The 13,774-nt window shown below is 35.5% G+C and overlaps 1 protein-coding gene across 9 annotated transcripts in view; it reads left to right on the forward strand.

Moving 5' to 3' along the window:
• RNF170 (ring finger protein 170) overlaps positions 1-9,540 on the forward strand; it is a 45,293-nt gene extending 35,753 nt beyond the window's left edge. For all 9 annotated transcript variants that reach the window (XM_045879933.3, XM_064585466.1, XM_045879934.3 and 6 more), the window contains 3 exons: positions 156-229; positions 3,926-4,036; positions 8,700-9,540. In XM_045879933.3, coding sequence (XP_045735889.1) covers positions 156-229; positions 3,926-4,036; positions 8,700-8,969 — 455 coding nt within the window. In that variant the 3' untranslated portion in view covers positions 8,970-9,540. The remainder of the gene's footprint in view (positions 1-155; positions 230-3,925; positions 4,037-8,699) is intronic.
• Positions 9,541-13,774: the final 4,234 nt, after the last annotated feature.

Below are 13,774 nucleotides of genomic sequence, written 5' to 3' on the forward strand. Positions count from 1 at the left end.
TTGTTACTAGATTTGAATTTGCCTAAGGGATGAAATAAAAAATATTTTAAAATAAGATGATACTATAAAAATATTTAAGATATTTGAAACTTTCTGAGGATTCATGGGTTTTAAAATTTAAAACATCAGTATTAATGGGTTTTTTTCCTCATTAGGTACCTGCATTATTGCATACTGGAGATATGGTTCATGGCTTGGGGCAATCAGTTGTCCAATCTGTAGACAAACGGTAATGTTTGTATCCAGAAAGCATCATTTATGCTAGTTCATTTTGTAAATTTTTATCATTTCTGTATCTACTTTTGAATTGTTTTGATTTTTTTTTAAGTTTTTATTTAAATTTCAGTTAGGTAACATATAGTGTAATATAAGTTTCTGGTGTACAATATAGTGAATCAGCACTTGCATACAATATCTGGCGGTCATCTCAACAAGCACGCTCCTTAATCCCCCATCACCTATTTCACCCCCCCCACCCACTTCCCCTCTGGTAACCATCAGTTTGTTCTCTGCAGTTAAGAGTCTGTTTCTTTCTTTGCCTCTCTTTCTCTTTTTTTCCCTTTTCTTTTTTTGTTTCTTAAATTCCACATATGAGTGAGATCCTAGGGTATTTGTCTTTCTCTGACTGACTTATTTTGCTCAGCATAATATTCTAGGTCCATCCATGTCATTGCAAATGGCAAGATTTCATTCTTTTTTATGGCTCAGTAATATTCCATTATATACACATACCGCATCTTCTTTTTCCATTCATCAGTCAATGGACACTGGAGCTGTTCCATAATTTGGCTATTGTAAATAATGCTGCTAAACATTGGGGTGCATGAATCCCTTTGCATTAGTATTTTTGTATTCTTTGGATAAACACCTACTAGTGCAATTGCTGGATCTTAGGGAAGTTCTGTTTATCCAAAGCTTCTATAATGTTACTCCATTATTTTTTTTAACATCTTAAAGACAGCAAAAAAGGGAAATTCCCTTCTAAATCCTTCAGTTATATTAAAAAATGGTAAATAAAGGGTAAATGAATCCTTCCCAAAATTCTAGTAAGTCTTTGTTGTAATACTAGCAAAGGAATAACTGAACTAGCTAATCAGGCTTAACCAAATATTTCGCCTACATATACTTCTTTTGAAATAAAAAAATGTTTTTCCCTTTCAATTTACTTTTAATCTGCCCTTCTCCAGTGAGGGTCTAGATGGCTTTATATGATGAATAATAATTTTTTTAATGTCTCTTTTGGAGACATATCCATATTACATGATCCAGAGCAGATCAGACTATTTTAGTTAGTATAGAAGCTACTTCAGGAGGGAGATGATAAGTTTTTATAAACATATACTGAAGACTGAAACATCACAGATTTTCTCAATTTCTTGGACAAACTGGAGAAACAAAATACTGAAAAATTTGAGAAAATTAAGTTCTTAGTTATTTAATTAGTAAATATAGTAAAATAGAACATTCTATCAGTTGTATACAGTTTTTTCATAATTTCCTGTATACTTATTTTGTTTTTCATTTAAATAAAAATACCTACCTTTCTAATAATGAGTTATGAAATGTAAAAAGACAGCAGCTCTTTAGGAAGTCTTCCAGTGTGCAAAGTGAAGTCTAGAAAGGATAGAGAGCTTTCAAGTAAAGATATCAAATTGAACACATATATTTACTTTTGCTACTCTTTGCAACCCCATTAAAAGAACAGGACATTTTGTAAAGGCAAAAACCCACAGAGATCAAAAAATGAAACAAAATGGTAGAAGAGGCAACAATTTTTCTAAAATTCTTTGTAAACTATAACAGACATACAGAAAAGCACACAAAACATAGAAGTACTGCTCATTGAATTATCACAAAGCAACACTTAGATAATCACCTCAGATGAAGAAATAGGAACTGGCCAGCAGCCCCCAGAAGCCTCAGGACCAAATCTCCACCCCCTCCTTCCTCTCCTAGAGGCTACTCCATAAATGACTTTTATGATAAGCATTTCTTTGATTTTCTGTATTACCTTAGCATGCACCTCTAAGATTATTGTCTAGTTTTGTGTGATTTTGGACTTTATATGAATAAAACCATATAGCATGTATTGTTAAACACACACACACACACACACACACACATTCTTTCAACTTTTGTTCTGGCTATCCACTTACCTGCATCACTGCCTCATTTTTTGGTGTAGAGAGGGAGGTTCAGGGATTTATCTTCTTTCCCCCTTGCTTCTACATTCCCAAATTCTGCCTCTTTTACATTTGACTTTGTATTACATGGCAGGAGGAAAATCGTTTTGGGGGGGTTTTCTGTTGTTGTTGTTTGTACTGCCTCTCTGGCTGATTTGATTATGTGAAACAAGTCAGTCAACGGTGAAGTTTACTTGCCAGTATGACCTCTCATAATCTTTAGCTATCTTCCGGCAACACTGAGACCAGGCCATGGGTCTCACACTAAAGAATTATTAGTTCACACCTGTCCCCTCTTCTTGGCTCCATCCATGGCTTTTCAATGGGGTATGTATGTATTAGCAGGTGATCTCCTTTTGACCACCCATAAATTGCTAGAATCTAGAAAGGTAGAGATAAAATTGTTTTTATATAATAGCTTTTGTTTCCCTAACTAGAGAATAATTCCTCCTGGAAGTAGGACGGGTGGCCGCTCCCTGTTCCCCACCCTGTGTCACTGGCTGTAGTGCACAGATTGCTGCTTCTGACTGTAACATGCTCACCACTTCTCTTCCTGAATGCATACGCTCACATACCAGTGGCCCGAGCTGCACTTCAAGGGCCAGCTTATGTTTCCACTTTCTGGGCACCCGAGGCAGAAGTCCTTATTCTCAAGTGTCATAATAACCCCCACCACCAGCGCCTTATAACAGGTCTGCCTCCCCTTCTATCTTGGGTGTTGTGGTCAGCAGGGGGCAGGGCTATGTCTTCAGTTTTGGGGTCTGTGTAGCACTTAGCACAGTGCCTGGCCTACAGTAAGTGCTCACTTATTAGTCATTGAAAGATGTACTTTTATTAGCAAATTTGTGAAGAGAGGCTGTACCTGCTTCCCTACCACCTACTGCTCTTCATCACTCCTTTGTTTGGCTGTTTGGAAAGCATCTGCATAGTGGGAAGTCCAGGTTTTACAGCTGAGTTGAGGAAGGATAAAAACAGCTAGATGATTTAAACCTAAATGTGTCACTGCTCCTTCCCATTTTTATCTCCTTGTACAGTGACTATTTCTATAGGCATTGATATATTTTAAAATGTACTTATTTTTCAAGATACTGTCATCTTCAGATGACCTCAGTATGGGTCCTGGGACATTTGTGTATCCTTATCTCTACCATGGAGGAAACCAGGTTAAAAGTATTAACATTATATATCAGTATCAAGAATTACCTTTTTTGATGATAGTAGGGATGGGTGCTTGAGAGTGGGTCCCTGCAATAACTTAATCTCTGTATTATGTTTGGTAGCATTCAAAGATATTTCAAATACCAGTGAGGTTGAAGAATAATGATTTTAATCACAAAAGAAATCCCTAATTTTTCGCTCTCACAATGATAAACATGTATTTTTATGTCACTTCACTCCTGAGTATTTTCTCATCATTCTTATATCTTCAAATATTTGTTAGCCCAAACAGAGAACTACTGACTATCCCTGGCGTGACCTGGAAAATATTAGAACCAGTGTTTGGTTGAGGTACCCATTTGATTTTATGGGAATTCAAATTACATTTTGCATTGGATTTTATTACAAGGCAATAATAACTTACTTTCCTCCCCATGTTGCCTTTATTAAAAGAAATGAGTGAAAAAAAACAAAATGAGTGAAATATAAATTTAGAAGCTTTTTTCATTCTATTGAATAATAACACAAAATGAAAAAAAATGCTGCAGAAAGGTATAACAATTTTTTCTTTTTGTAATATACAGGTGACTTTACTGCTAACAGTATTTGGTGAAAATGACCAATCTCAGGATGTTGTATCATTGCGCCAAGATATTAATGATTATAACCGGAGATTCTCAGGGCAGCCCAGATCTGTAAGTATTGTTATAGCAGGTACAAAGTTAGAGTATAATGATACTTCTCTTTGGTAAGGTGAGATTAACCAACAAGTATTCTTTGACTATAAAAAGTCTCATTGTTTATGTGTGTTGGGTAAAGTTTTAAACTTCATCCTTGTTGGGGCGCCTGGGTGGCTTAGTTGGTTAGGTGACTGCATTTGGCTCAGGTCATGATCCTGGAGTTCCGGGATCGAGTCCCGCATCAGGTTCCTTGCTCAGCGGGGAGTCTGCTTCTCCCTCTGACCCTCCCCGCTCTCATGTACTCTCTTTCTCTCTCTCTCTCATTCTCGCTCTCAAATAAATAAATAAATCTTTAAATAAAACAAAATAAACTTCATCCTTGTTGTCAATCACTGAGTTACAGCTTTCCCAAGGACTACAGTTTTCTATCTAAACAAAAAAAAAGGCATTATAAATCTTTATGAAAGAGATTCCAGAAGAAAAAAAAAAGAAAAATTGGAGGGAAATGTGAAATTACTGACTCCCGTGCAAATCTTAGTATATGTGCTGCCAAAGCAAGCACGGCTCCTGTGCAAATCTAAAATAGTGATTATCCAATGAGAAACTTATAACTGAGAACTTCTGGAGAGTTTTACAATTGTGTCTTCCACTTTTTTATTTACCCTGACCTCCTCTTTGAAGTAACTCTAGGTGTTGGGGAGGTTTTTTTGTTATGTCATTTTAGTTACTCAAAAGCATTTGATTTTTAAAGAACACATTAATTTAATAGTTGACCTCCTCCCCTCAAAAAAAGGCATGTGATAGATTAAAAACTGTCACATTTTACTGGCTCATTCCAGTTTTTTTCAAAATCTAACAAAAGAATTCTAGAAGTGTGTGCATGACTAAGTATGTACTTCAGAAATCAATATTGTAAATACAAATTTATATGGAAAGCCTAGACCTCTCCTCTGAGCTCTAGAGCATATGTCTAAGTGCTTGGCTTACATCTCCACTTGGATGCTCCATAGTCATCTCAAACATGGTATGTACAATATTGAATTGCTTCCCTCCTCAACTCAGTGTATTCTTTTCTGTCTTACTCAGCTGTTTTGATTTCTTCCTTTCCCTCATTCCCCTCATCTGATATATAAATAAGTTGTATCATTTCTTTTCTCCTTTTGGGAGATCCTGTCATTTTTAGCTCATAAAAATGTCCTGTATCTGTAGCCATCATACTAGCCTAAGCCATCATCATCTCTTGCTTAGGATAATAACTGCAAATGGCCTCTTCACTGTGACTTTTTTCTCTGCACAGCAGCCCGAGTAATATTTTGAAAACGTAAGTAAGACCGTGATATTCTTGTATTTTAAAACTTCCAATATTTTGGAATAATGTTCCAACTCCTTCCTCTGTTTACAAGGCCCTACATGACCTGGTGCCTCCCCAAGCCTCACCCAAAATGCTTCACCTCCACCAGCCGCTTTTCAGCTCTCAAAATACACTCCAAGTCTTCCCATCTTAATGCCTTCACACATGACCCCTCTATTGGGAATGCTTGTCCCTCTGCTCTTCTCATGGCTGACTTCTCATCCTTTAGGTCATTCTTTTTTTTTTAAGATTTTATTTATTTATTTGACAGAGAGAGACAGTGAGAGAGGGAACACAAGCTGGCAGAGTGGGAGAGGGAGAAGCAGGCTCCCTTTTGAACAGAGAGCCTGATGCGGGGCTCGATCCCAGGACCCTGGGATCATGACCTGAGCCGAAGGCAGACGCTTAACGACTGAGCCACCCAGGCGCCCCCTTTAGGTCGTTCTTAAGTAGACCTTCCTAAGAGAGGCTTTCCCTGATCAACTAAGGTATTCTCTATCACTGTCCTCTGCACCATTCCTTTGTAGATTTGTCACAAACCATACTCAAATCTTGTTCATTATCTTTCTCTCAGTAGACTAAAAGCTTCATGAGGGCAAGAACTATATTTATATATCCACTGCTATATTCTCATCACCAGTTTCAGTGCCTGGGATACAGTAAGCCTTTGATATTTGTTGAATAAATTAATGAGTTATGGTTAAGAATTGATACTACTACTCTCAGCCAAGAATATAAGCTATTAAAATGCTTCAGTATTAAACACTTGTGTACTCTTGTGCTTCCTTGCATGTATTTCTTACACTGTGATGTCATGTACATTTAAGGGCATACAGTTTCAGCTTTTGTGGATAACGGGTAAATCTTCTAGATGTTTAAACAAAAAGAAAGTTAATCCAATCATTGTTGTCCTTCACAGTTATTTGGGGGCCTCTTCTGCTATTTTTCATCCAGCAATTTTTTTTTTTTTACATATCCTCCAGTGTCATCTGTAGGATGATTCTTTGAAAATCAACATGTTCCAAATTCAAGACCTACCACTGAACTTAAGAAAAAAAAATCATTTTGAGATATTCATTCCTGTTTTTAGGTGTGAAGCATATCATTGCTCAATTTTTGGTAGGTGTCAGATATTTGACGAGTCCGGTATGTGATGAAATTACAGTGTAATAGAGACATTTAGCTCTTACTATAATATTCTGCCTCATCCAAAGTTGGAGTAAGAATGTGATTAATATACAAACATTTCTTAGTAATCCATTTCATACTTCTTATCTACTTATTATAGATTTTGTATAAATGATATGAGAAGTGAACGAACAGCTCTGATAAAGGACAGAAAAGTATTCAAAAGATACACTAGCTGGTCCCTAGAATATTTAAAACAACTTACCATAGACTTGTGAAAGTTGTGCTGCTGTTTTGGTTTAAATGTTAGTTGCTCCAGTAGAGAATAGAAAATTAACATAGGAACTGATTCTAAAAAGACCATTTTGGTGTTTTGTGATCAGTTTTCCAAAAAGGATTTACAGGACTACCTGGTGGAGTTTATAAAACTCTTTCCTTATCACTTGCTCAGTTCTTCCCATTTTTGTCTCCACTTCCCTCTCTACTTACTTGGCACTCGTGAAACAAACAAAATACATACTTGGACATATTGTAATTACACAGATTGTTAATTAGAGCTGAACTGTGCCCAGTGGAATAACCACAGGAAGTGACTTTCTTCCTCTGGTCAGTTTCTCTGTATCTACCAGCCCCTGACAAATGAGATCGTGAAAGAAGTTATGTTGAGAAGTCATGGTAGTTCATTACTACACAGGACCATATAGTCCAAACAGACTACACAAAACAAATGCAAAGTTTGCAGGCAGAGGATAAACTAACTTGCTCAAGGTTATACAAATAGATATTAGTACTCTTTTGTTAACAGCTTTATTTAGATGTATTTTACACATCATAAAGGGCAACCTGTTTATATAATTCAATGGTCTCTAGTGTATTCAGAGTAAATATAATCTAGTTATTGTCATAATCCAATTTTAGAATATTTTCATCATCCCAAAAGCTTTGGCATCCCTTCTCATTCACCCCAGTCCTTGGTAACTACTAATTTACTTTCTGCCTCTATAGATTGGGCTAATCTGGATATTCATCATTTCATTGAAATGAGATCATATAATATATGGCCTTTTGTCTCTGGCTTATTTCACTTAGCATAGTGTTTTCAAGGTTCATCCATGTTGTGAAATATATCATAACTTCATTGCTTTTTATGGCCAAGTGATATATATCACATTTTGTTTATCCATTTGTCAGTTGATGAGCATTTGAATTGTTTACACTTTTTGGCTATTATGAATAATGCTTCCATTCATATTTGTGTACCAGTTTTTGTGTGGAGTCATATTTTCATTCCTGTTGGGTATATGCCTCATTGTGGAATTGCTGGATATTATGGTAATCCTGTTTAACATTTAGAAGAACTGCCAAACTGTTTCCAAAGAGGCTGTTCATTCCCACCAATAATGTGTGAGGGTTCCAATTTCTCTGAATGCCTCAATTTTCAAAAATTTATGTAATTGTTTTCGGCTGTGAAAATTATGCTTACTATGTAAAAACCTAGTAATTGATGTTTTTGTACATATTCAGAAACATAATCATTTTCATAAAGGTAGGGTCTGGCATTCCAAAAATCTTTTGGCAATTAGTAATTCACTTAAACTCCAGCTAAACCAAATAAACATCCTAGGAAGGAGTCCGTTTCGTTTTATTGCTATTCTTAGATTATCAAAGTCATCCAAGTTAATGTGTCTTTAATGTATACTACTTCTATATTGTCTGGCAATGTATAAAGGTCTTTTGTATACAGTATCTTTTAGTTCTTAATAGTCCTTGTGACACAAACTTGGTTAGTTGTTGCTCGATCTCAATTTGGTTAAACAACTTTCCCCAAGGTTACCTGACTACTAAGAGATTGACTTTGAGTTTAAACCCAGACCCAGCTCAAGCCTCAAGCTCTAATCCTATATACACTAAGTGCTTCATTTGGTTTATTTTACTAATTCAAATTAGAGAGGACTTAAGTTTTGCCTCACTATATCCTGTATTTTAAGTTTGTTGACATTTTAGTTGCTTTTCAGTTATTTGCAGTAAGATCTATTTTAGAAGAACCTAGTTATCAAAGATCTGTTTTTAAATAAAATGCTTAACTAGAAAATATGTGAAATTCCTTAATTCATGTTTACTGAGTTTGCACATTGTAAGAAAATATATTGATACCTGACATACTAGATGACAAATCATATCTTGTTCTTCCCCCACCAGATTATGGAAAGAATTATGGATCTACCCACTTTACTGAGGCATGCATTCAGGGAAATGTTTTCAGTCGGGGGCCTTTTCTGGATGTTCCGCATCAGGATAATACTTTGTTTAATGGGAGCTTTTTTCTATCTTATATCACCTCTAGATTTTGTACCTGAAGCCCTGTTTGGAATTCTAGGCTTTCTAGATGATTTCTTTGTCATCTTTTTGTTGCTCATCTACATCTCTATTATGTATCGAGAAGTGATAACACAGAGACTAAACAGGTGAAAAAATGGAAGTTTACTAAAAATATTTCAGCTAATGTGTGAAATCAGACAGAAGGGCCCGTGGCAGTATACAGTATTTGAATATTATTGTACAAGCTTAAAACCATGTATGACAAACATTTGATTTCATTTGGCAAATGCCTACCAAGATATGACTGGAATTTTTACATTACAGGTTCTAATGTTAAGGATAGAATTATAATAATTTATAATTAAATCTTGATTGTGTTGTCTATAAAGTCTCTGGAAAAAAACATAGAATTATATAAAAAGGGATGATTTTATATCTTTTTCTTTTTCCAAAAATTACTCATTAATTGGATGTATAGTAAGATATTGTTTTACAGTTTATCCAATTTATCCTTCTCAGTGTGTACCTATATGATAATATATTGCTATGAGATGCATCTAATTATTTTTGTTACAATAAAATGTTGTACAATTTTGGGGGAAAGTCAATGTGTCTTTTAGTGCTAGCTATGTTTTATGCACTTGTAGCAGTTATGCTTTTCTATCCTGATATAATTCTTTGCTATCAGCTAAAAGTAAAAGAAGGAACTTGAAGTTTATAATTTGATTTCATGTTCTGGTTTATAAAACACTTCTTAATCAATAGAAGAATTAACAAGGTACAAAACATTTATCTGCAGTCAGCACACATGATTTTCTCAGTTGTGACATTTAAAGAAGAGTCTGGTCCTTTTATAGGAATAATATATAAAAGTAACTTGGAAAAGGAAATTTTTTTCAGGAATTTCTGTGATACTGTAAACACATAGTAGTTTGATGAATTTCTGAGGAAAGTAGATTTTCATGGCAATGAGCATCAAAACCCTTGGGAGGGGTATAGGAACACTATTTAAATTTGATGAGAAATTACTGGTGAGCTATACCAACAGAATGGACGACAAATTTTGTTTTCTCTTGTGAGAAACTTTTGTAATACTGTCCCTAGATGGCAGCATATAGCCCACATTCCTCTGGTCTAATACAAAATGAGCAAATGTTGTCTGAGGCAGTTCAATAAGAAAGTTATCTTGCTATTTTTGATGGCTACAGCATAAGTACCTAATGCCCTCATCTGCAGTTTTCTGTTTTAGAAGAATCAAAACCACAAGTGTTATGAACTAACTCCCTCAGCTGGTACTGCTCATCTGTGAACTGGACAGCAGGGCAATCGATGCCAAGGGGTCAGTGTTGGCTCTGTCATACTGTCCATTCATGTATTAGTGAACCTTGTTAGGTATTGATAGGGAGAGAAAACCCAAATCTATCACGTTCTCTAAAGTTCATCAGATTAGTCATGAATGAATGAGATGCTGAATGAAATATCAATAACTTTTCTAATTTGGGTGTAGGACAAAGCTGTTGCTTGTCATAGAGAAAACAATAATGCTTAAATATAGCACATTATAATTAAAGCATTTCTCGCCTACTTGACCTTTTATCCTTAGGACAGTTATGTGAGGAAGGCAGGGCACTGCCTTCCTTTTCATAGATGAAATCCATATGTTACACGTCAAAGTTTGGTCTGAAGCCATGCACAAATAAGTGACTAAACAGGTATTGGACTCTTAGTAAACTCCTTAGTATGGGTTCAAATAGATGTGAAGGTTATTATGAAGAGGGGAAGCAGGAGAGAAACTGGAATCCTTGGGGGAAGTCTCAAAACACACTGGAGTAGCATCACTTAGGTGATTCTAAGAGGTCTAGAAAGATTACGTATCAAGATTTCATGAATCCTAATTCTACACCTCTAAATCAAATGTCCAATATGGTGGCATGATTCTTAGAAAACATTTCAGCTGCAGTCACCAAGTTAAAAAGCTAATGAGTTGGGACTTTGCTATGCCACCATTTACCAGACTAGAAACATATTTTTCGCCAATTACAGATTTGGTGTGGGGCTACAGCAATGTCATTTTTTTGAAAGGATTTAATTTTCTCTGCATGTATTCTGCTTCACGTGTCGCTTTTCTAGTTACAGTTTTACTGTAATATTTGGAATTCCTTCTAAGATTTTCCCAGTAGAGATGTATTGTACCAACTTCTGTAACATACAAAAACACTATATAATAATGTGAAGTCTTATTAAACTGAAAAGGGAACATGTGGACATCTCAGAATTTTAGGCCTGCTTATTATGTCATCTTTACTGATCATTGATAATAAATGTGAAAGGGATCTGAGAAAGTATTTAAAGCAAGTAGAATCGATCAGTGTTTTAAGCATAGTAATGCTTCTATGATTCAGTTAGATAGTATAAATCAAAGGAACAATTTGGATTTTTGTAAACTGCAATATGTAACTTTCACAAAAACAGATGGTCCAACCCCAGGAGCAGAAGATAACTTTGGGCAGCTCTTGTGGGGAACAAGATGGTGGAAACAATTATTCTCACTGTCCACTAGAATAGTGGTTTCAGCTTACAATTCTCAGCATTTGAGAGCAACAAGGGACGAAAGGACTTTTTCAGTCCCTGTGGCTGTGCGGATACAAACTTCAAAGGGCTGTTTCAGTGGACTGGTGGTTTGGTCCAAACTTTGTGACTTAGGTTGTCAAGCAGTTATTCTTTTGAATAAAAACAACATATCTAAAATTAAAAATTTGTTATATTCCTGTTTAATATTCTTTGCTTTAAAATTCAGAACTCCTGGGCGCCTGGGTGGCTCAGTTGGTTAAGCAACTGCCTTCAGCTCAGGTCATGATCCTGGTGTCCCGGGATCGAGTCCCACATCGGGCTCCCTGCTCAGCAGGGGGTCTGCTTCTCCCTCTGACCCTCTTCCCGCTCGTACTCTGTCTCTCATTCTCTCTCTCTCAAATAAATAAAATCTTTAAAAAATAAAATAAAATTCAGAACTCCTGAAATAGTGTTCAGTATAATTGTTGCGATAACTTTCTTTTTCACTAATGGACATTCAGGGTCTCATCACATTTCTAATTAATTATGCTTAGATTTTTTTTAACTGAAAAAGTAGAAATGTTTTTGTTTTTGAGGAAAATTATTTAATCTGGGCAATCTATTCTGGTAATAAATGTGGAACTGAAATTAGAATTTAAGCTTGTACCCTGATTCCCCACCCCTATTTCTTTTGAATATATATTTGATAACTGAAATGTTACCCTTTTTTCTAACTTATTTTTTAAAAATTTTAATTCCAGTATAATCAATATACAGTGTTACATTATTTCAGGTATACAATATAGCGATTCAACAATTCTATACATTATTCAGTGCTCATCATGATAGGTGTGCTCTTCATCCTTTTCACATATTTCACCCATCCCCCTACCCATCTCCTCACCCATCACCAGTTCTATTTAAGAGTCTGATTTTTTCTCTTTTTTTTCTCCGTTTATTTTGTTTCTTAAATTCCATACATGAATGAAATCATATGGCATTTTTCTTTCTCTCTTAATTTCACTTAATGTTATACCTTCTGGATCTATCCATGTTTTTGCAAATGGCAAGATTTCATTCTTTATGGCTGAGTAATATTCCATTATACATATACACCACATATATACACATCTTCTTTATCCATTCATCTATCAATGGACACTTGCATTGCTTCCATATCTTAGCTATTATAAAGCTGCAGTAAACATAGGGGTGCCTGTATCTTTTCGAATTAGTATTTTCATTTCCTTTGGGTAAATACCCAGTAGTGGAATTACTGGGTCATATGGTAATTCTGTTCTTAATTTTTTGAGGAAACTCCATACTGTGGCTGCACCAGTTTGCATTTCCACCAGCAGTGCAAGAGGGTTCGTTTTTCTCTACCTCCTCACCAACACTTGTTTCTTGGGCTTTTGATTTTAGCCATTCTGACAGGTGTGAGGTGGTAATATCTCATTGTAGTTTTGATGTGCATTTTCCTGATGATGAGTGATTTTGAGCATCTTTTCAGTCTGTTGGCCATCTGGATGTCTTCTGTGGATAAACGCCTGTTCATGTCTTCTGCCCATTTTGTAATTGGATTATTTGCTTTTTTGGTGTTGAGTTATAGAAGTTCTCTATATATCTTTGATACTCCTTATTGGATATGTCATTTGCAAATATCTTCTCCTATTCAGTAGGTTATCTTTTTGTTTTGTTGTTTCCTTTGCTGTGTAGAAGCTTTTTATTTTGATGCAGTCCCAATAGTTTTTTTTTTCTTTTTTTCTTTTATTTCCCTTGCCCTAGGAGACCTATTTAGACAAATGTTGCTATAGCTGCTGTCAGAGAGATTATCGCCTGCCTACTCTCTCCAAGGATTTTTATGGTTTTAGTTTCATGTTTAGGTCTTTAATCATTTTTAATTTGTTTTTGTGTATGGTGACAGAAAGTAGTCTAGTTTCATTTGTTTGCACATAGCTGTCTAGTTTTCCCAACACTGTTTGTTGAACAGACTTTTTCCCATTGCATATTCTTGCCTCCTTTGTTGAAGATTAATTGACCATATAATTGTGGGTTTATTTCTTGGCTCTCTATTCCATTGATCTGTGTGTCTATTTTTATGCTAGTTATCATACTGTTTGATTACTATAGCTTTGTAATATAACTTGAAGTCTGGGATTGTGATACCTCCAGTTTTGTTTTTCGAGATTGCTTTGGCTATTCAGGGTCTTGTGTGGTTCCATCCAAATTTTAAGATTATTTGTTCTAGTTCTGCGCAAAATGCTGTTGGTATTTTCATAGGGATTGCATTGAATCTGTAGATTGCTTTGGGCAGTATAGACATTTTAACAGTATTTGCTCTTCTAATGCATGAGCATGGAATGTCTTTCCATTTGTGTTGTCTTCAGTTTGTTTCATCAGTGTTT

Source organism: Mirounga angustirostris, unplaced genomic scaffold (genome assembly GCF_029215605.1).
Source record: "Mirounga angustirostris isolate CCGP_5_RB_7025 unplaced genomic scaffold, mMirAng1.0.hap1 SCAF_2, whole genome shotgun sequence".
Classification (NCBI taxonomy): domain Eukaryota; kingdom Metazoa; phylum Chordata; class Mammalia; order Carnivora; family Phocidae; genus Mirounga; species Mirounga angustirostris.